The sequence below is a fragment of the Mus caroli genome, unplaced genomic scaffold (assembly GCF_978045245.1).
Source record: "Mus caroli unplaced genomic scaffold, Mus_caroli_1 scaffold_17, whole genome shotgun sequence".
Lineage (NCBI taxonomy): Eukaryota > Metazoa > Chordata > Mammalia > Rodentia > Muridae > Mus > Mus caroli.
The window spans coordinates 88,322,008-88,343,333 of record NW_028227272.1 but is presented as its reverse complement, the minus strand read 5'-3'; the positions used below and the strand labels follow the sequence as shown (position 1 = coordinate 88,343,333).

Here is a 21,326-nt window from a genome sequence, read left to right as displayed (position 1 = left end):
AGACAGAAAAACTACATACCAAGACATTGGGCAAATTGTCTTTTAGGCATATATAACCAATCCGTTTCAGTATTATGATAGTGCTCACGAAAACCATCACTATCAAACACGAAGTAATTCCTCCTACTTTGGCAAATTCTGATAATCCTGTTAATGAAAAGACAAATGACTTTATTCAAAAGAAATATAATACATGGTCACAGGCGGGGTGCACCCACATTGGTCTGGTGACAGAAATCAAAGAAGAGGAAGCGAAAGTTTAGAAGAAAAAAATTTGCTAAATACCAAAGAATGGAAGCTAATCTAAGTGCATATATTTTAAATAAACTATATTTAGATTTTCAAAGTAAAAAAAAAAAACCTTTATGTTCTATAGTTGCAATAGAGTAGTTGCTGTCTGTCTGTGGCTCTTTAAATTTCAACGATCAAATCTGGACAGAATTAGAAACACCCACTAGCCATAGCCCAAAATGCCTGTGGGTACTCATTGCCCAGGTGGGAACCTTAGAAGACAGAGAACCGGGCTGGAGAACCAACTGGGCCATTCTGAGGCTCAGCCTTCCCAAATGCAGCTCTTACTTGTGAAGAACTTCCCTTAGCCTCTTGCCAAATTTCCTTTTTGAGTTCTGTCTCCGCAGTGAAAGTAGCTGTTTCTTGTAGGTACAGTGGGGCTGAGAAGCAGTGAGCCGCTGCAGGCAACGCTCTCTTACATTTCAAAAAAGGAGCTATAAGAGTATGAACCCCATATCCAGAGCTTCTGGGACAGTTAATTTTTTTTTCCTTTCTCTTTTTAAGAAGGATAAAGAACATGACATAGGATACAGGAGAGCCAAAAGGGCTAAAATGGATCGAATGCTCGACGTCTTTTGAAAGGGGAAGGGCTACACAATTAGCTAAGCAAGGACCGGAGGATTGGTGGCTGACACTGGTTTTGGAGCCCAGCCTCCTGCCCATGAAGAATGAGCAACGCAGGCTCCTCCCGTCCGTGAAAGGCCCGGGATCAGGCCTAGGCTCAGGGGCACAGCTTTCAGACACACTAAATCTTTACACACTTCCTAAGAAGGGGAAGGCAACCCCAAGTAACCCCGCGGTGAAGCATTGACGTGAACATGACACGGGGATTCTGACTCACGAATGACTCACGGGTCTACCCAACTTCTAGAGTCTACGCGGAGCAGCACAGTGAACTCCACAGACACGCTGCAAAGCACATTACGCTAATCATAGTCCGCTCGCTAGAGCCATGCTTCTCAAATGGTGATTCTGTCATCCGTCTCAGAGTCTTTCTGACTTGAGGAATTTGTGTAACCTAAAGCGGGTAACAACATACAATGTCTTGGGCTGTGGCCGATCATTCATGTGTGTTATCATTGTAGCTCATCTTCCTAAAAGAGGGATTAGATCATCTCCTATTGGGAAGGGCAGACCAGACTGGTATCTTCAAACCTCGCCCTTGGATGTGTCTTGTCTTTCAGAACCCAGGAGCCCTGGGCAGCAAGGACAGTGTTTTATGGTTGTTCTTCTCTGCAAGACAACATTCTTCCTTGCCAGGCCCTCTGGGTAAGAACCACTTGGATGATTGCAGTGCCTGGCTGGGAGTCACCTGGATCCCCCACTTTGTGGCACACCCATGTTCCTCCTAGATCCATAAGTTCCTGCCCCCCACCCCCACCCCACCCCGTCCCCATCTCTCCGACCGGCTTTTAGGGTCACCTACAGTGTCTAGTGTCCTTCAGCCTTTTTGACCTTAACTCAGACTGGCTTACAGTTCCGAGGTTTAGATGTCCAAAATGAACTTCACTGACACCAGGGTGACATCAGAGATCCATATCTATGCCTTTTCTGCTTTGGAGAGCCCCTCCCCTCCCCCAGTCACTTCCTCACCTTTTTCTTTATCTCCCCCCCCCTTTTTTTTTTTTTTTTTTTTTTTTACTGTCATTGCCTTTCTATCCTTTAACCTCATTCTTTTGTCTCCTACTTCAATGGGAGTTGCACAAAAGTCAGAACTCTCTGCCTTCAGCCCTGCTGTATTTATCAGACGGAGAGATTCCCCACAGGGTTCACTAGGTTTCCTAAGAGCCAATGGATGCATTTAGGGATCAACTAGGGGAAGCTGTCTCGACTCTGCGGCTGTCCACCAAACTGAACGCGTATGACCTTTGGTTTTACTGGTTAAGGGTAGTTCAGATGGCAGCTGAAGAGTAAGAAGAAGCAATAGTGAATTACCTTCATCCGTTTGATTTCTGAGTGCCTGACAAAAAAAAAAAACACAACCATTTGGAAAGCTGGAGCTCCCTGCCCCTTAACTGTCGTGGCTAATGACAGAAGGGGGAGGGCAACGATGTGCAAAAGAACGTGTTATCACTAGATAGCGGTGGGATGAACTCACAGCATGCTATGGCAAAGACCGCAACTTAACTGTCTTAACTGGTGGAGCATGGGGGTGGGGAGGGAAGGCCAGCCTCCATAGAATGGCCAGCTGCTTGGTCAGCACCCCTGGGTCACAATAAACCTTCCTCTGTGGTCTTACTAACTTGACTTTATTTTTTTTTTTTAATTTTTAATTTTTTAAGTTTTATTTATTTTATTTATGAGAGCACTGTAGCTGTCTTCAGAAACACCAGAAGAGGGCATCAGATCCCATGACAGACACTTGTGAGCCACCATGTGGTTGCTAGGAATTGAACTCAGGACCTCTGGAAGAACAGTCAGTGCTCTTAACCACTGAGCCATCTCTCCAGCCGCCTTGACTTTACTTTTTACCACATTTATTCGTTTATGCTGTGCCGCAGTGTGCACATGGAGGTTTCAAGACAGCCTCATGGAGTCCAGTCTCCTCTCCACTATGTGGGCTCTGGGGATCGGGCTTAGCAGCAAGCACCTTCACCCACTGAGCCATCTCATCAACCCTTACTTGAATTATTATTGCTTGTGGGAGTTTTATCCATATATAAGATCATGCTATTTTACACACACATATATATGTAATAGTGCCCCCCTCTCTCCTACTCCTGGTTCTAGGCTCAGGGCTTCAAACTTCATGAAATTCCTTGAGTGTGGGGGCTGTGATGGTTGGAATATGTCTCTTGCAGTTGGCGTCCTCTGAGAAGGTTCTGGGAGGTGGGATGTTTCGGCCAGAAGGTGCTGCCCTCATGTGTGGAGTAATGCTGTCATTATGGGAACGGGTGAGACACTGCAAATATGGCATTGGCATAAAATGGCTTGCCACCTCCCTTCTGTGACATGTGGCACCTCCCACAATGGTCCAGCCAGGAAGCCTTCCCATTTTAGTCTCAGCCTCCAATACTAGGAGAAAGAAATATCTCTTTTTTATATAGTTATGCACGTGGGGGGGCGTATTCTACTATAGTAGGAGACAAGGGACTAAGCTAGCAACTGTATCTGATTTTCTGCTAATGAAGCGGGTCCTGGGGAGCAGCGGGACAGTCTTAAGCTGGGGGCTGATCTGCAGAGAAAGGGACTGCTAAGATCAGGGAGGTGTGGTTCCTTCTAGTCCCGCCCTCCTGACTTTAGGAGATTAACCCTTGTGCTGTGGGCAATGACTTGGTTCGTCCCAGGTAATCCCTGGACGTGGGGACTTGATGCTCTTCCTGTTTAGTGAGCATTCTGAGGTTCTTGGGAGAATGGTGCAGGCTGACTCCACGAACAAAGCTCAGACCCTTCTGCCCCTTGTCCCACCCACCTCTTCAGCTTTATCCAAATAGTCTCATAAGTCTATGCTCTCCCCAGTTCTGTGAAGCACTTCATCAAATGATTGGACCTGAGAGAAATTTGGGGGAGTTTTTGATTTTGTAGCCAATTTGAACAAGAATCGATATGGTCTGAAGACCGTAAACGTGTGGCTAGCATCCGAAGTAGGGGATGTCTTTTGCAAACAGACCCTTATCCTGCCCAGTCTGCTCTGATTTTGAGTAAGAAATGGCCTGAAGTATTGGCTACTTGGAGTTAAGAGCTCTGGTGTCAGACATGCCAATACTGACTTGTTTGGGGCTTATGCTAACAGTTTAACAGTTTTGTAAGAGACTAAAACACAAGTTAAGCTAAGGCTGGCTTTTGGCCAGACTATGAGTCTGTGTAGCTTTCAGCTTTGAGAAACACTAGGCCGTGAGGACACACTGCTATCAGGGTACCCTAGGTGCGGTGCCAGGCCCTGTGTAGTGTAGCTTGCTGCATCCCACACTAGCTAAGTCCTTTTTTAGCAGCTTCCTTTGGCAACATTGTGGCAGACTGCTTAGCAGAAGAAATGTCAGGTGATAGGATTAACTTTGGATCACCGTTTTAGAGAGAGTCCATCCTGGCAGGAGAGGCGGGGTGGAGGAGCTCAGTTAGATGGCTGGAGTATGTTCTGGAAGCTGTTAAGTGGTGGCTGAGAGAGCAGAGAGCATGCTATACAGCAGGAACCAGGGGGTGGATGTGACCTTCAAAGGCTGTTCCCAAGTCAAAGGCTAGCCCTGTTCCTGGTGACCTACTTCACTCCAGCGTTTCCAGAAAGACCCACACTGGTGCCATTAGCTGGAGGTCAAGAGCTCAAATCTAGGAGCCCATCTGCTGAGGATATTTACAATTTGAATCACCTCTTCATCCCCGTGCCAACCCAAACTTAATTTTACTCTGATGAATGGTGATGCTTAGGAGCCTGTCTTTGGGGCTGAGGAATTTAGAGAGCCATCTTAGAAGAGGAGTTTCAAAGCCTCTTTCTTTTAGTGAGACTGTGGGAGAGGTAGTGACTGAGAAAACGGGGAGGGCTCCTGGACTCAACTAACCTCTATTTCCTGATTTTTTGGGGGGGCAGGGTCTTGCTATGTAACCCAGGCTGGCTGGAAACTCACTACACAGCCTCAACCTTATGATGAGTCCGCCTGTCCTTCTGGGGGGGGCACCACCAGCATAGGCAGGCACCACCACATCCCAGGTTCCCTTGTCCTGGCCGCACAGGGTTTCTCAGATAAAGAAAGGTTGGGGTCACAGTATTGGCTGTCTCAGTGTCTCTGTAACTGGAAGGCTTTCTGACGTCACCAGTGGTCATCTCCTCTCTGCGGACAAGGCCCCTTTCTGATACATGCAGAACAAATATTCTTAGGACTCACACCAGCTCCATACTGTTCCCTCCCAGGCTTTTAATGCTGGCTTTTCAAGCAGCTTCTGATCTTCTAGCACTTGGCACAAGCAATGGCCAAAGGGCACACAATGCTGAATTTCACCCAGATTCCCTTAAAAGGAAGTGCTACAGGGGTCTGTTCTTCTAAGGCAGGTATCTGATTATTCTGACGGCAGGACAAGACATTAGAGACGGAGCCATAGGGGCAGCTCTGTGGTGTGCATTTATTGGCAGAAGTACATTTAGTGCGCTAGAACTTGAGATTTTTCTTTTCCTTTCAGCAAGTTTTCCATCAAAACAATAGTGCAAATTTAAAAAAACCTAGCCATACCTGATTCCTGGCCAGGCTGAAGGACGATGCATTTTAAGGGAGATTTTATTGCGGGGTCATCATCAAAATAAAGAGATACACAGTAGTTTGTCTTTGGAAGTAAGTCTCTAAGGACAAATGTGAAGTTCCCAGTGACATTATTCACTTTGGGCTCGTGCTGTAAAAAGAAACACACACGCAAACAAACACTCAGACTTTGGTGAGAGGTTAGCCCTAAGGGTTCTATTTTCAAATCTTAAACAAGTTTAAACATATCACTGGCTTAGCAAGGCTTATGTCACTAGAAGCAAGCAATTCATTGCCAAACCTCATGTTCCTACATATGTACACATATCTTATAACCACGACATCTGGCCTATCAGATCCATTTTATGGATGAGAAGGAAGAATCCAAAAGGGGATTGAAGGTTTCCATGATATCATTGCCACAATATTATCATTTTACTGTAGCTGATAAGATGATCGGGGTGAGTTTGGGTCATCAGAGTGGAGCGCCATGAGTAAACCCTGGTGACTCACATTGGAAAGCTCATCTGAACACATGCACACATGCCCCCTGTTCTTGTCACACCAGTCTCCGCTGCCTCAGGACTCAGTCAGTGGGAGGGCCATCCGTGGATGTCATCTCTTAGCCTCAGCCCCAGAAGCCAGAGTCAAAATAACCCTCCTTCTTGATAAAGTGTGCAGCCACAGGTATTTCCTTACAGTCACAGCAAACAGACTAAGACACTCTTCTTTCTGCATCTGTGCAGCATCCTCCACCCCATCTCTGTTCCCAGCCAAGGGCACCTTTCTCCATGCTCTCAAAATTCCACCAAGTCTCTAGGACAACTCGCCCGCTATGCCACTAACTGTCGCCTTCTCCAGGACACTTCACCTGCATGTGGACGTGCTTGTCATTCCTCCAGGCCCCACCTTCTAGAGTTGCTGCTGCCGCTATATGAGAAAGGCTCTGGAGAATGAGCCCTTCAACGCTTTACTTGAGTCCATGCAACCAGGCTTTGCCCATGACTCACCAAAGGCACTCTTATAAAGACTCTTTTAACTCCAGACATGGGAGCTGAGATGCCAGCCATTGTCTCCTTCTAAATGCCACCCTGGCATCTTGCATTTAACATATCCTAACCGAAGTTCATCAGAGTCCTCATTATTTCAGTTAATGGCAACTGTAAGGTGCTGTGGCCATAAGGTTTCTCTACCACACTGTAGAGTCCACATATGAAACACATGGAGCACTGGAAAATCACAGCACCAACAATTGATCCAGGCCACTCCTGCCTGCTTCCTGGATAACACCAATGGCCTCTTTTATTTCATGATTTAATTTGACTGAAAGATCAATTTTCTTAAAAAAAAAAAAGCCTCTGTGTACAGTTTTCATCTTATGATGTTGTTGTTATCCTAATAACCACATAGTCTAAAATGCTGTGATCCATGCTTTGAACGTAAAGAAGCATGGATGAAATACAACAGTAGATGATACAACTCCTCTCCCCTTATCTTCCCCCTCTCTGTCTCCTTGCCTCTGTCTCTTTTCTCTCTCTCTGTCTCTATATCTCTCTTCTTTCTCTCTGTCTCTGTATCTCTCTCCTCTATCTCTGTATCTCTCTCCCCTCTCTGTCTCTGTATCTCTCTCCTCTGTCTCTTTTCTCTCTCTGTATCTCTCTGTCTCTGTATCTCTCTTCTCTCTGTCTCTGTATCTCTCCTCTGTCTTTGTCTCTTTTCTCTCTCTGTCTCTCTGTCTCTGTATCTCTTTCTCCTCTCTCTCTCTTTATCTCCTTCCTTCCCTCCCTCCCTCTGCAATGTTGGGTGCTGAACATAGTAGCAAGCAGTCTACCACTGAGCAACCCCTCTAAAGTAACCCTTCCCTGGCCTTACACAGTTCTTGAAAAGGAAGTACAATGTATTCACTGCCAGCTACATATTGTTTTCATCTGAACAGGAGGGACACTTACCTTCTTCCTAACGCTGTCCCCTATCTGCTCTTTGATGACAAAGGGTGTAGACCTCATCCTTTCCCGGATTATCTTGGAAGTGACAGGTGGAAATTCCATCGTCACGTTTATGTGGTCTGTAAAGCCAACGATCTCAAATTCTGGTGGCTCAAGAGGAGCTGTGAAAAACAGGCACTCTTCATAAGAAAGAGAAATGAGTAACAGTCTTTCCTTATTTCTGTATGTACATTGTGTCCTGTTGTCAGAGACAGTGTCATTTCCTTTAAAGAAAGGCTAATTCTGTTTGAATGGGCTTCTAATTCTAGCTGTATAGTGCTGTTTGGATTTACTTTTGAAAAACGGAACAATTTGATTCATTAGCTTTCCTATGGCACATGGTACACTGACTTGAGATGGATGTCAACAACGGCACATGGTACACTGACTTGAGATGGATGTCAACAACCTTCCCAATTCTCAGGCTGGATTGCAGACATGAAATTTAAAATGACTTATTTTCATGATTCAACATGAATACATAATAATAATAAACAACAGTAATACAAGCAGGGAATTTTCTTTGAGTATAATCAACTGTTCTATGCTAATGTATATAAATATATACATATTCTTACATATTAATTGGGGTATATAAATAGTTGTATATGCACATGCATGTTCACACACACACACTGAAATGAAGTCCTTCTAACCCACAATGTTTTTTACAATTTTACTTAACTACTTTAAAAAAAAAAAACAAAACAAGACAAGACAAGACAAGACAAAACAAAGCAGGTTTTCACTATACAGCCTAAGCTGGCCTTGAACTCACAACCTCCTGCCTCTGGGTCTTCAGTTCTGGGATTACAAGCGCGTGCCACCATGGCTGACTTACTTAACTATATGACATAAACATGTCAATACACATTTATTTACCCCGAGGGTTAGAAAACCATGTCTCATGGGTTAGATTTCGGCACAACCTACAATCTCACTTTTTTTTTCTTCTTTTGAACGTTTTTTTTTTGTTTTTTATTTTTATTTTTTACTTTTAAGGAATCTCAAAGGAAAACACAAAGAACAACATAGGACAGAGACTGGATGTGGCCCACACAGTCTAACGTGTTTCTTCTCTGACCTTCAAGGAGTTTCACTGACTCCCGACTCACTTTGTAACTTCCTATGCTGAATTTAAACCCCGTGTTCTTGCGACGCCTCTGATTTACTATTTTGAACAAACAGATTATTTTTTATATTTCTGAACAGAATCTATGTGTCATTTGGTGTTTTTGGAGCTCAATCTCTGCATTTGTTCTTAGCCATTTCTTCCTCCTTAGAAAAATAAAAGTGCTTAATTTTTGTATTTTTTTATTTATTATTATTATTATTTTATTATTATTGTTTTTTTGAGACAGGATTTCTCTGTGTGGCCCTGGCTGTCCTAGAACTCACTCTGTAGACAAGGCTGGCCTCGAACTTAGAAATCTGCCTGCCTCTGCCTTCCAAGTGCTGGGACTAAAGGCGTGTGCCACCACTGCCTGGCTCAAAAATTTTTTTAAATTATGTGTATGTGTGCGTTTTTTTGTGGGGAATAGGTACAAGTAAGTGCAGTTGCCTGTGGTGGGCAGAAGAGGGCAGCAGGTCCCTGAGGCTGAAGTTACAGGTGGTTGTGAGTTGCCCACTTGCATGCTGGGAACCAAACTCAGACCCTCTGGGGAACACTGAATTCTTAACTGCAGAGCCAGCTCTCCAGTCCTGTTGGTCATTTCTTTATAACAAATTATTAGAGAGGAATTCTGAGTCACGTGAGAAAGGTTTTAAATTTTATTCTCTCTCTTTTGATGTAAATACATCTATTTAAGGTAACCATTTAACATTTTTAAGTTTTTTTGTTTTTTTTTTTACATTTTTAATTTATTTTGTTTTGTGTGTGAGTACATGTCTGTGTATGGGCCACTCTGTCACAGCACATGTGTGAATGTCAGGGGACAACTTGTAGGGATCAGCTCTCTCTCTACCTTGTGGGTTCCAGGGACTGAACTCAGGTCATTAGGCTTGGTGGTAAGTGCCTTTACCCACTGAGCCATCTTGTTGGCTTATGTTACTTTAAAACAAAACAAAACAAAAAAACAAAGCAAAATATATTGCTGGATCTGTTCAGAAGAATTATGTCAAAGAATGATGTCTGTATTTTTTTCCTAGTCCTGGGGGGTTTGTTTGTTTGTTTTTATTATTAGATATTTTTTAAATTTACATTTCAAATGTTATCTCCTTCCCTAGTTTCCCCTCCAAAAATCCCCTATCCTCACCCCCTTCCCCTGCTCCCCAATTCACCCACTCCCAATTCCTGGCCAAGACATTCCCCTACACTGGAGCATAGAATCTTCACAGGACCAAGGGCCTCTCCTCCCATTGATGACCGACTAGGCCATCCTCTGCTACATATGCAGCTAGAGCTGTAAGTCCCACCGTGTGTTTTCTTTGGTTGGTGGTTTAGTCCCAGGGAGCTCTAAGGTTACTGGTTAGTTCATATTGACGTTCCTCTGAGGGGGCTACAAACTCCTTCAGCTCCTTGGGTACTTTCTCTAGTTCCTCCACTGGGGACCCTGTGCTCCATCTAATGGATGACTGTGAGCATCCACTTCTGTATTTGTCAGGCACTGGCAGAGCATCTCAGGAGACAGCTATATCAGGCTCCTGTCAGCAAGCTCTTGTTGGTATCTGCAATAGTGTCTGGGCTTAGTGGTTGTTTATGGGATGGATCCCCAGGTGGGGCAGTTTCTGGATGGTCATGCCTTCAGTCTCTGCTCCGAACTTTGTAACTCCTTTGTTTGTTTGTTTGTTTGTTTGTTTGTGTGTTTGTTTGACACATCATCTTGCTATGTAGTCTTGGATGGCTTCCTACTTTCTATGTAACATTAGGCTGACCTCAAACCTCTGTACTCCTCCTGTGTCAGGCTCATGGGTGCTGAGATTGCAAGTGTGCACCACCACGTCTGGTGGCCTTAGGTTTTAGTATCTTTTTCATATTTAGGATTTGGATCATGAAAAATACTTATTACTTTAATATATATTTTTTATCATGATCTATAAGCTGTGCTTTGATTTTTTTTTTCTGTGAGTGCAATGCACAGATGTGACTGTTGATCCAAAGCCTTGCACACCCCTGGGACAACCTCCACACCCCTGGGATGACTTCCTAAGACGGACTCATGATCTGGTCATACTTTCAACCGTTGTCATTTTCCCAAGTATGTACGAGTGTACACACCTGCCGTTCCGTACCAGTGTGCTGAAACCAAAAAAAAACGTTACCATGGAAACCAGTTATAAATGTAGTCACTGAAAACACAGTGGAGCTGGAGCCACTAGCATAAGTGCTCAGGACACGGGAAGACAGAAGGGTCACCCCACTCCTGGGCCCCACTTGCCTTGTGAGCTGAGTGCCCTAAGTGTTCATATATATAGCCTTCTTGACTTACAGTCTCAGATGGTGGACAGGAAGATACTGTCCTAAAGAGATGTGACGGCATAGAAAGACCCATGCAAAGCCTCTGTCCGCTTCCTGCCAGGTTGTAAAGTGAACAGGAAGACAGCAACAATTACCTCTGACAACCTGCCTTATACACGTGCCGAACAAAAACCTGAGAAGCTCAGGTTATGGACCCATTTTCTAGATCAGAAAGCTGAGGCTCTGAGCAACCAAATGGCCACAAAAGGTAGGGCCAGGAGTCAGCCCAGCTCTCCAGCCAAACACCTTCCTTGTTCACAGCAACAAGGAGACCCACTCACCGTTTGCAGGCACCATGTAGTCTGAGCAGCGGCACACGGTCAAGTCCCCTCTACGCACTATGACGATGGCGACGTAGCTCTCCATGCCCTCCAACCACTTATCTGTCACGTCACATGATGACTTCGTGGTGTCTGAACAGTTCTTAACCTTCGTCAGATTTTCGTCTTTGCTTTGGAGGGGAAAAGATTGAAGAAGGAAAGACGAACATGCGTGTGGTGAGAATCCGTTTCCTGTGCCTCATATCTTTTATGATGGCTAAAAGAAATGGTTTGCAGGCGTTGCCCAGATATCCCACAATCACATCATTCTAAAACTGAACACATTCAGCTTCGAAAACCCCCACTCACCTACCCACTTCTAATCTCTTCTGGATTTTTTTCCCTTAATGGTTCATCCCCAACTGAGTCATTATACTTTTATTGTTTAATAGATAGAATCTACTGCATGCATATATGAAGGGAGGGAGGCAGGGAGGGAGGGAGGGAGGAAGGAGCCCTGGGTTTGGGCTTTTCTCGGCCTGGGCCCCAGACTTCCCTCCCTAGGATAATTAGCAGTGCTTTCTTTGAGATATGTCTCTGGCTGAAGGTCATACAGTCTTACATCTTAAGTCAGAACTCTGTTCATTTAGGGACATCAGGGCCAGCTGATTCACCAAGCTTGGGGAAGTAGGGAGTGTGCTCGTTAGTTCCAACTGTCAACAGGAGATGGAAGAGAACCCAGGGTTGAAGGATTATCTAGGTTCGCCTGTGGGCATGTCTGCAGGTGACTATCTCCATGGTTAACTGTAGGTTGGAAGGCTCGCCCTGAGGGTGGATGGCAGCATTCTGTGGGTTGGGCATTGGATTGTGTAATGATGGAAAGCTACCTGGGTAGTTTGCAAGCAAGGGAGCCCAGCATGTATCCTCTCTCTGCTCAGGACTGGTGGGATACCTGAAACGCCTGCCTTGAGTTCCCTCGACAACCGCCCTTTGCTTCCCAAGTTCCTTTTGGCCAGAGTATTTTATCACAACCACAGAGATGAAACCAGAACGCACAAGCTAGCGAGATGTGTGATCATCAGCAGAGGAAATGTGAGCTTTGCAGGAGGAAGGCAAAGTCACAAGACACTTGTGCTTTCTCCTGGCTGGTATAACCGTTGGAGGTTATACAAGAGAAAAGACCGTTTCAGGCCAGGGCTACAGGACTTACATCATAGATACACTCTCTCCAAAGAGCTACTGAGAAAAGCAAGGACTTCGGAAAGCGGCTGTTGTTTGTCGGCAGAGGAGGGCCAAGGTGGTCCCTGCCAATTCCATCCTTATTCCCATAGCAATGTTTCGGCAAAGACAAAAACTCTAGGCTAAAGATTAAGCAGCCCAGTGATGGCTTTGGACCCAACCTTGCCAAGTAGGGCTTTCTGGACTATACCTTGTCTCCATGAGTAAAGAAACAGGGATGTAAACCACCAACATGGTCACGAGGCCTTGAGCCTGATGGAAATTCGCACTTGTAAACTCTAGAGTGACCGCAGAGGAGTCACTGTGCAACTGCAAACTGCCAGGATTTGGCTTAAAAACACAAGCTTGGCTCCTGCTGCAATAGCTTTGGGCTACAGAAGAATTTAAATTAATTAGGAAAGGATAGGTGTTTTGACTTTGGCCTTTTATGAGTCAGAAATCAAAAAACAAACAAAAACCCCACAAAACAAACAAACAAACAAACAAACACACCAACAAGACAAAGAACTGGAAAGATGGCTGGCCAGATAACCTAGCAAAAGACTCAAGCCCAGTGAGAGAGACTGTGTCAAAAAATAAGGCAGAGAGTGATTGAGTAACTTCCAGTGTCAACCTCTGGCCTCTGCACACACACACACACACACACACACACCTCCCCAAAACATGTAAGTTAACCTAAAAAGTTCTGGGGCAGGAAGTCTGCCCATCGAGGGGAGAAACCATGCAACAGGAGGAAAGGTAACATACTCAGTAAGAGAGAGAGGAAAAAAAAAAAAAAACACAAAAAGGCCACGCCAACTGACCTCATGACTGTGTACCAGAGGGTGTAGTTAGCGGATGGCCCAGACTTGTTTTTTAATTCCCAGGATAAAATTAGCCGGGAATTTCGTATGGTTATGTTTATAGTGCACAGTTCATCTGGATACCCTAGAAAGAACAGGAGGCAACGATGAGAAGAAACGATGAGATTTGGAACTAGGGTGGCTCTCCCTTAGGAGCCCGGACGCACACGGCTCGCGGGCGAGCCCTAGTGGAAGCTTTCTGGCACCTAGACCAAGCAGGAAGTCCACTGGACACGGGAAGTGAAGCAATTCAGTTGATCAGTGACAACTTATTGTCGGGGCAGGAAAGCTAACAAACGGGAACTCAGCACCCTGCAAACACAGGACAAAGGGCTTCTCTGAACTGTTTGAGTTCACGGATTCAAAATAATCCTCTCTCAACTGGCCCATAAACTGCTGTGCCACCCACCCCTCTCCCCCTCATGCCTCCCTCCCTCCCCAACTGTCCCTCTTTTTCTCTCTTCCCCCACACTCTCCCCTTTTCTGTCTCCCTCCCTCCTGAAGTCTCTCCCCATTATCCTTCCCTTCCCACCCCCCTCTCCTTCCCACCCTCGATCTCAAATCCCCACTGCATTTTTATTCCCCTCATCACACAAAGGAGAACAAATTTCAGTTAAAGAAGTTTATTTTCCTTTGCCTGAAACTAATCTGTGGAAGACTGGAAATTAAAGAGAAATTCATCTGGGCCCTGTGCTGCTTTCTTCATCCTTTTCTTAGTGAGCTGAAAAGCTTCAGTGCGCCTTTAAGAGTGCCTCCCAATAATCACTAGTGCTTTTTTGTTTTTTGTTTTTGTTTTTGTTCCCTCTTATAATAGTTTAGAGCACAACTAATGAAAAACACCCTTAGCTCCTCTACCTAGAAAGGATTCCAATAAACTGGTCAGCATATGTGGGCTCAGAAATCAAACTTCCCCCCCTTTCCTGCCTGTTAGCCAGACACTTTGACCCTTACATTAAATTTAGTCAAGCTCAGAACAGTTCTTACCATCAAAAGCAGACGGTGGGATAGTCTCTAGGCTCATGCACACTAGAAGGAAGCACAACACATTACAACAGGGCTTGTTATGGGCCCAGACTGCCAACGTTACTATAAATAAATGTCAGGTTCCATGACATCCATGTGCTACTTAAGGGTTGAGATTTTCTTGTGCTAACAAAAATCCTGTGGAGAGTATGGATGCTCTTGGCTAATGTGGTATGACCGACACGACACATGTGCCATCTGAAGGTGGCAACTGGGCGGATGTAAAGTGAGGCCGCTGGGACTTGACACAAACGGCAGGGGTTGGAAGGGTTGAGGGAGTGTCTGAGAAGTGGCTGGCTATGTGACACATTTCTCGGAACAGAAATAAGCACGCTGCTAATACATTTAAAGTAAAGATATTTAACAAGAGTGGCAGATGAAGAGAGGGTATTTGTGATTGGAGTTAGTGAGTGTCGTCCCTTAGAGTAGGGATGGGCGAGAGGGGTCATTTGTTTCCTGATCTTGCAGTGACTTACAGGGAGTAGGGTTCCTGGTATTTTTTAGAAGGTGGAAACCATAGGCAGGACACATTAACCATGGATACCCACACTGAGACATTTGTCATACTCCTGGATCCCCTGAGGACAATGAATGGGAGAGATGACATTGTGGAATTCAAACAGTTCAGAGGAAAGAACAGAAAGGATGTGAAGAAATGCAGCTATAGAAAAGATAAGGGCTAAAAAGAAAGCAAGCGTATAAATCAACGTGTAGGGATGGATTTTCAAGTTAGTTTATATGGGACAAGATAAAGGGATGGCCACCTTCTAAATGCCACCGGGCGTGAGATTCAGGGTATGCAGAGCCGCAACCCTTTGAATTATAAACAAGGCCGTTTCCTGAATATGGCTGGAGCCTATATTATTCTGGCTTAGCTAAAATGAAGGGGAAGACCCCCGTGGGGTGCCTGATGCTGGCTGTGCTGCTCTGGGTCCTCTAGATACGGACATCAGTGTGCTGCTCCACACCAGGGCTCTCTGTGATGACAGGAACACGGGCTTTCTCCTCTAAGGGCTGTGCTGGGAAGTAGCACCTACCCACAAGACACAAGCTGAGGAGACCGATGGCAGAGACGGTGCGCCCTGAACGCATCCTGTTCAGCTTTTAAGTCTGTTTTTCTGCTCTCACACCTGAAGGAGATCAATATTGAGGTGGTCAAAACTTAGAAGCACTCAATTATATTGTAATATACATGCTAACGAGAGAAGAGTAAGAACGAGCCAGATTTAGCTGCAGATGCGGGCCCCGTGGTAGCCCTGGATTGGTTAGGATTAGGGTTAAACTTGCATGAGCTTACTATGTGTGTGCACATCTGTCCTCTAAGTGGAGAGGTGTGGGAAGGGTCAGACATTCAAGGTCATCCTCGGCTACATAGCAAGTTTGAAGCCAGCCTAGAGGTGCCACCCGTCTTTAAAAATAAATTAAAAAGTATCCGAATTCTGGTTTCAGTCCTTCCGTGATCCCTGAGACTTGCTCAGCTCACTTTCTCTCCGATGTGGTATCAATCCCTAGTTAAGACGACTTAAAAAAAAAAAAAAAAACTTAAATTTTGAACAGGCAGTAGGCATTTGGTTAATTTCAGTATTAAATAACTAAATCTTAAAAAATTAATTAAATTCCTCTTTTGGGATAGCATCGGAAATGTAATTGAGGAAAATATGTAATAAACATATTAAAAATTAAAAAAAAAAGAAGTGAAAAAAAAAACAAAAAAAACAAAAAAAAAATTAATTATGTGCTTCTGTGTGGGAATGTGCACGTGTGCGCATTGCTGCCTGTGGAGGCTTAAGTAGTTGAAGGGGTTATAGGCAGTTATGGCTATCCTACATTGTTGTGGAGACGTGAATCCTCCGGGAGGGTAGAAGACCTCAGCTTCTGAGCCATCTCTTCATTGTGGTTATGTGACACCGGCTACATAGCCCAGGCTGGCTCGAACCTGAGAGAGCCTCTTGCCTCAGCTTCCCAAACGCTAGGACTACAGACAGACACCGCCATTCTGGCCACACGTATTTCCCTCTTCTTTCAGACAAGAGGTAGACTATACAGCCCTGTTCTACCTAATTTTTCTCTGCCTAATACATTGGGAAGCCTTCCAACCAAAGACAATTTTCTTGCTTTTTGACATAGCTGCACAGCATAACTCTATGGACATGAGACCCCTTACAACATTACAGTAGCCACCCCTGACTCTGCCCCGTCTTCCCTGCTAGGATGGATTAGACTCGCTCAAACTGGGAACCAGATAACTCTCTCCTTGGAGTTGCTTCTGGTCGGTTATTTGGTTACAACAGGGGACAAGGCAACTCATACAGAAAACTCACAACAAGTGCAGCCTTTGCTCTTACAAACTTGACCGTGTGGTTCCTAAGCCTTGGGAATGGGTTTTTGGGAGGAATGTGGAAGATTTTGGAGCCGTTGGTTATAGAAGCTTTTAAGTGCCTATGAAGTGCTTAAAGCTTTAAAGACCAAAAATGGTCTCAGCCAAACATGCAGTAAAGACTGTCCTCTATCGCTTCATAGCGGAACAAGAACTCTGTTGGGAAGTTGGCTCGAGGTCATTTGTGCTATTATCGGGCAAAGAATCTGCCTGTGTCCTGAGAATCTGAGCAGGCTGAGAGGGGAGTGACATTAATTTGTATGGAGAAGGACATCTGAATTAAAGATGGCGTGCTCGTGCAGGCTGCCATGGCTACTGCTCACAACCTTATCCGTGTCTATGGTGAGGGAGTACAGTGAGGTGGAAACACGGGAACAACATGGAGACTGGCAAGGAAGGGGGTGGGTTTAAAATTGCTTGCAGGCAAAGTGGGTGTGGCTGAAGCGTTGGTAACTGTTACAGATGCTGGCATACCAAAGAGAAACCCAGGGACTTTGCCCTAGGATTGTAAGAAAGTCATCTGGCTGATTAGATGCCACCTATTGACAGTTCCAGGTGAACAATACTTTTCGTATGAAAAGAAAGCAACCAAAGAGGTAGAAGGCAGCAGTACCCCCCTCCCGCACTGGAAAAGCTCTGAGTAGAACAGCAGCTGCCATCCAGGGAGGCCAGGCTACATCTCACACTGACAGCAGGAATCTCAGTGTTCTGGGTGGTGCTGGCTGTGCAAGACACAAGAGCAAGGAGATTAAGAATGCTACGCCAATGCTTCAGAAAGTTTCCGAGAAGGTGTAACATGCACTTCGTGCACGAAGCTCCCAAATAGGCTGTGTGCAAAGCCATGCAGGTAAATTCCACATTGCAGTGGAGACCCTAGGTTATCAGAGATGTCAAAGTTGGGAATGTTCACCAAGGAAAGCTGCAGGGGGCGTGCTGGGGCTGGTCCAAGGGGAAGGACATCTGCACCACAGCAGACCTGGAGAGACAGGGCTATTCAAGACTGTTAGCGCTCAAATGATGTCACCAAGGGCCTGGGGTGCCAGTTTTCTTTTTCGGTCAACTATTTATTCCATCTCTATTGTTCTTTTTCCCTTTTTTGGCAGAGACTTTTTTTTTTTTTTTAAGTATGAGGGAACCTGGCCCTTCCTGATATAAATCAATTTTTTTTCTTGTGAGCTCTCTGCCTGCCTTTTGATTGATTACTTGTGCTGGTGTGTGTGTGTGTGTGTGTGTGTGTGTAAACCACTTGGAATTTTCTGAGTTTTACTCTTCCATATGAAAAAGCACAACTGTCCCTCCTTACCTGGGGATTCTGAGTTAGTGTGTTAGTCCAGCTTTGTACAGGATTTTGTATGGAAACAAAAGACTTGCTATAGGCGATTGTTTTCATTTTCATTCGTTCCTAAATGACACAATACAACTGTTTACATATCATTTGTGTTACATCAGGTGTTTCCTGCAATTTGAACATGATTTAAATATACAACCAGACAGACAATAAACTAGGCAACAACTCTTGTTTTCTTCGGAACAGCGACTTATGTATTCCACTCTGGCCTTGAATTTGCTCAGTAATGGAGAATGACCTTGAGTTTCTGGTCCTCTCCCTCTACTTCAAGACCCCTAAGAAGTCTGCCATTGAATCAGGTTTGATGTGGTGCTGTCACCCACGTGTGACAGACAGGGATCTCACCACTCCAGGCAGAACGCCAGTCCCGATCTCCAGATCTCGCCATGTAGATCAGGCTGCCTTTGAATTTGGAGGGATCCTCTTGCCTTACCTACTTCGTGAACGCTGGGATGATAGCTGTACACCAGCTCGCCCAGGGAGCACGGGTTATATGCAGACACGACAACATCTTATACAAGGGGTGTGAGCATCCTCGGAGTTTGATATCCCAAGAGACTCTGGACCCAAAAGTTATCAAGGCGTGACTGTTTATTCTCTCAGCCTCTGGGGTTTGCCCTTTTAGAAGGCACCCCCATTCCAAGGTGAGATAGGGATTCGTAAGTTTAAAGGAGCTTCATTTGATCTTATTTCTTCTCTCTCACTGAAGATTTAGAGGTCAAAGAGAGATTCTTTGCCCCCCATGCTCCCACCCACGAATAAAACCATTTGAGACAGAAATAAAAAAGGAAAAGGACCGGGAAATGGCTGTCTCAGCTTAAGCTAGAAACAACTTTACTTTAGAATTCCCCTTGACTGCATGGTGGCAGTTCCCATCCACGGAATGTTCGAGAGACATTTGGGAGAGTTCAGGTTAAAGCTTACATTCCTTCTGCAGAGACAGCCAATCACCTTCCCCACAACTTATCTAATGACCCTGCTTTCCCGAGGAAGTACCTTCTGGGCTAGCCTTGTGATGTGTGTTGTTATCTCCCACCCCTGTGCCACAGAAGAGAGGCTGCAGGGCTAGAAATCTGCCTGGACACAGGCACACCTGCATGGTCACATGTGAGATAGCTCACTCACATCCCAGCACCTGACCTGAACCCTTGGGCCTCTGCTTTTCTTCTGATAGTGAAAGATCTTTGTTTTCATGATGTATTTGCAGGAAGACTCACTTGCTTCAGTAGTGGGAGCATGGACACACACTCTCACACACACGTACACACACACTCATACACACACACATACACACTTACACATACACTCATACACACACATTCACACACACTCATATACACACACTCACACACACATATACACACACACTCACACACATACACTCATACACACACTCATACACACACACTCTCTCTCTCTCTCACACACACACACACACAAAACACACACACACACACACACACACACACACACCACTCTTCTCTCTTCTCCTCTGGGCCAAGAATATTTCCTCCCCTTGTTTTGTTCCAGGCAAAATGAGGCTCCACTGCACACAAGACGTCTTCTAACTAAATTCTTGTTTGTTGAATCTCGTTTCCACTTTTGGAGTCCTGCCTGAATTCTTAACAGAGACCCTTAAAAGTCTCCCTGACCCCAAACAGCTCTGTCTTCCTAAAACAGAGCTCTTATTGTCTCAGGGGCCAGGCCTTTCAGTCTCGGGGCCTTGTGTAGTGAACAACTTATTTTCACGGTCTTCTGTCTCAACATTCCCAACTTATCTTTGACTCTGGTTTGTTAGCACCTTCTGCTGGGACGGTGGCACAGCCTGGCCTCAAAGCACCAGCTCATATCTGGGCTGCTTTCATTTCCCCCAGCAAGTTGGGCTAACCAGGACTCATTAATGCTGTGGTTCCATGGTTGGGTACCAACTAGGTCACACCAGCAGAATCTCATTTTGCCACTAAAGCCCTTCATGCTGGGTGGTCAGGACTGGGTGCTTCAGCCCTGCATTATACTGAGACCACTGGTTCTTTTATAATGGGAAACTGGCTGGAGTTCCGGACTGGTGGGAACAGGTCTGTAATCCCCGCCCCCCTCCCCTGCTCCCAGGCACCAGCAGATTGGAACAGAGGTTTACAGACACTTAGAGGCTGACAGTATGCTACAGGATGGGCGGGTCCTTGGAAAAGCGGATGAGGGAGCGAATAGGAGCCTTGCAGGTCAGCCTTACATTCATGCACGCGCCTCACTTTACACCTGCTAGGAGCTGCACTGCCCCTCCTTGTGGGGGGGGGGAGGGGGCGGGTGTGTGATCCTCTTGGCATCTTTGGACAAGGAAAATATCAAAAAAGGTCACAAAGAGACCAAGCATTCTTCTCCAAACCTTGAAGATTTCCCCAACAGACGTTAAGTTGCTATCCAGATCCAGATATTCTGTCAGTAACTTAATCTCCTGGAACGAACCATTTTCAGGAGTCTAAAATACCTTTTAAAGTTTAAGAAATACTGGAATGACAGGTTTTCACCTCTTTGGCTTTTTCGTTTGTGTGTGTTGTTTTTTTTTTTTTCCTCTTGTAGTTTTGGTTTGTGTGTTTGTGTGTTCAGGTTTGTGTGCGCAGGCATGTGGAGGCCAGAGGTCGATGTTAAATGTCTTCACCCATCACCTTTCACTTTATTTGTTTATTTTTAGTAAAGTGACAGGAAATTTCATTTAAAGAGACAGACGGTTTTCACAGGAGTGGCGGGCTCCTAGAGTTTCAAACGACCCCTCCCCAGATTTTTTTACGGGGCTCTAAGGGACTGAACACATGACCTGCTTACTTAGTGAGCTCTTTACCCTCAGAGCCACCTCTCCAGCCTGAATTTTTGCTTTCTGCCGTCAACATTTTGACTGAGGACCACCTTGCTTTGTGTCAGTTTCCGGCTGCCAGACCCTCCTCCCCCATGTTTGGTGACAAAAGGTTCCCTGATCCTGGGCTCCACAAAGTCCTCTTCCGGTTCCTGAGCCAGCGAATCTATGCTGCACCAAGGATGCAGCCGCGGAAGCTTTTGACCTTGTTTATGATAATTTGCTGTTTCTGGCATTTTATTTTCTAGTTGTCCCCTCCGCCACAACCCTCACCCCTGGCCTTCAGTATATGGGGAATCTGACCACCGGCTTTCAACTTGAATGGCGAGCTGAGCAGACGGCACAGAATCATTGACTGACTCTGGCAAAGTCTGAGGCCGGCTTGGTTTTCCTTGTTATTATTGTTGGGTTGTGGGTTTTTTTTTTGTTTTTGTTTTTGTTTTTTTCTCCCTTAACTTTTTCTTCCCAGAAACTTCCCAGAACTTTTTCTT

The 21,326-nt window shown here is 45.3% G+C and overlaps 1 protein-coding gene across 2 annotated transcripts in view; it reads right to left on the bottom strand.

The window, feature by feature from the left end:
- Positions 1-21,326, bottom strand: part of Ifnar2 (interferon alpha and beta receptor subunit 2) — a 32,148-nt gene that overhangs the window by 5,914 nt on the left and 4,908 nt on the right. The window contains exons 2-9 of one of the 2 annotated variants that reach the window (XM_029470546.2): positions 17,943-18,041; positions 15,300-15,392; positions 14,224-14,265; positions 13,201-13,324; positions 11,180-11,349; positions 7,406-7,563; positions 5,451-5,607; positions 20-147 (exon numbers count right to left, since the gene is read on the bottom strand). In XM_029470546.2, coding sequence (XP_029326406.1) covers positions 20-147; positions 5,451-5,607; positions 7,406-7,563; positions 11,180-11,349; positions 13,201-13,324; positions 14,224-14,265; positions 15,300-15,354 — 834 coding nt within the window. In that variant the 5' untranslated portion in view covers positions 15,355-15,392; positions 17,943-18,041. The remainder of the gene's footprint in view (positions 1-19; positions 148-5,450; positions 5,608-7,405; positions 7,564-11,179; positions 11,350-13,200; positions 13,325-14,223; positions 14,266-15,299; positions 15,393-17,942; positions 18,042-21,326) is intronic. The other variant, XM_029470545.2, reaches the window with a different exon arrangement.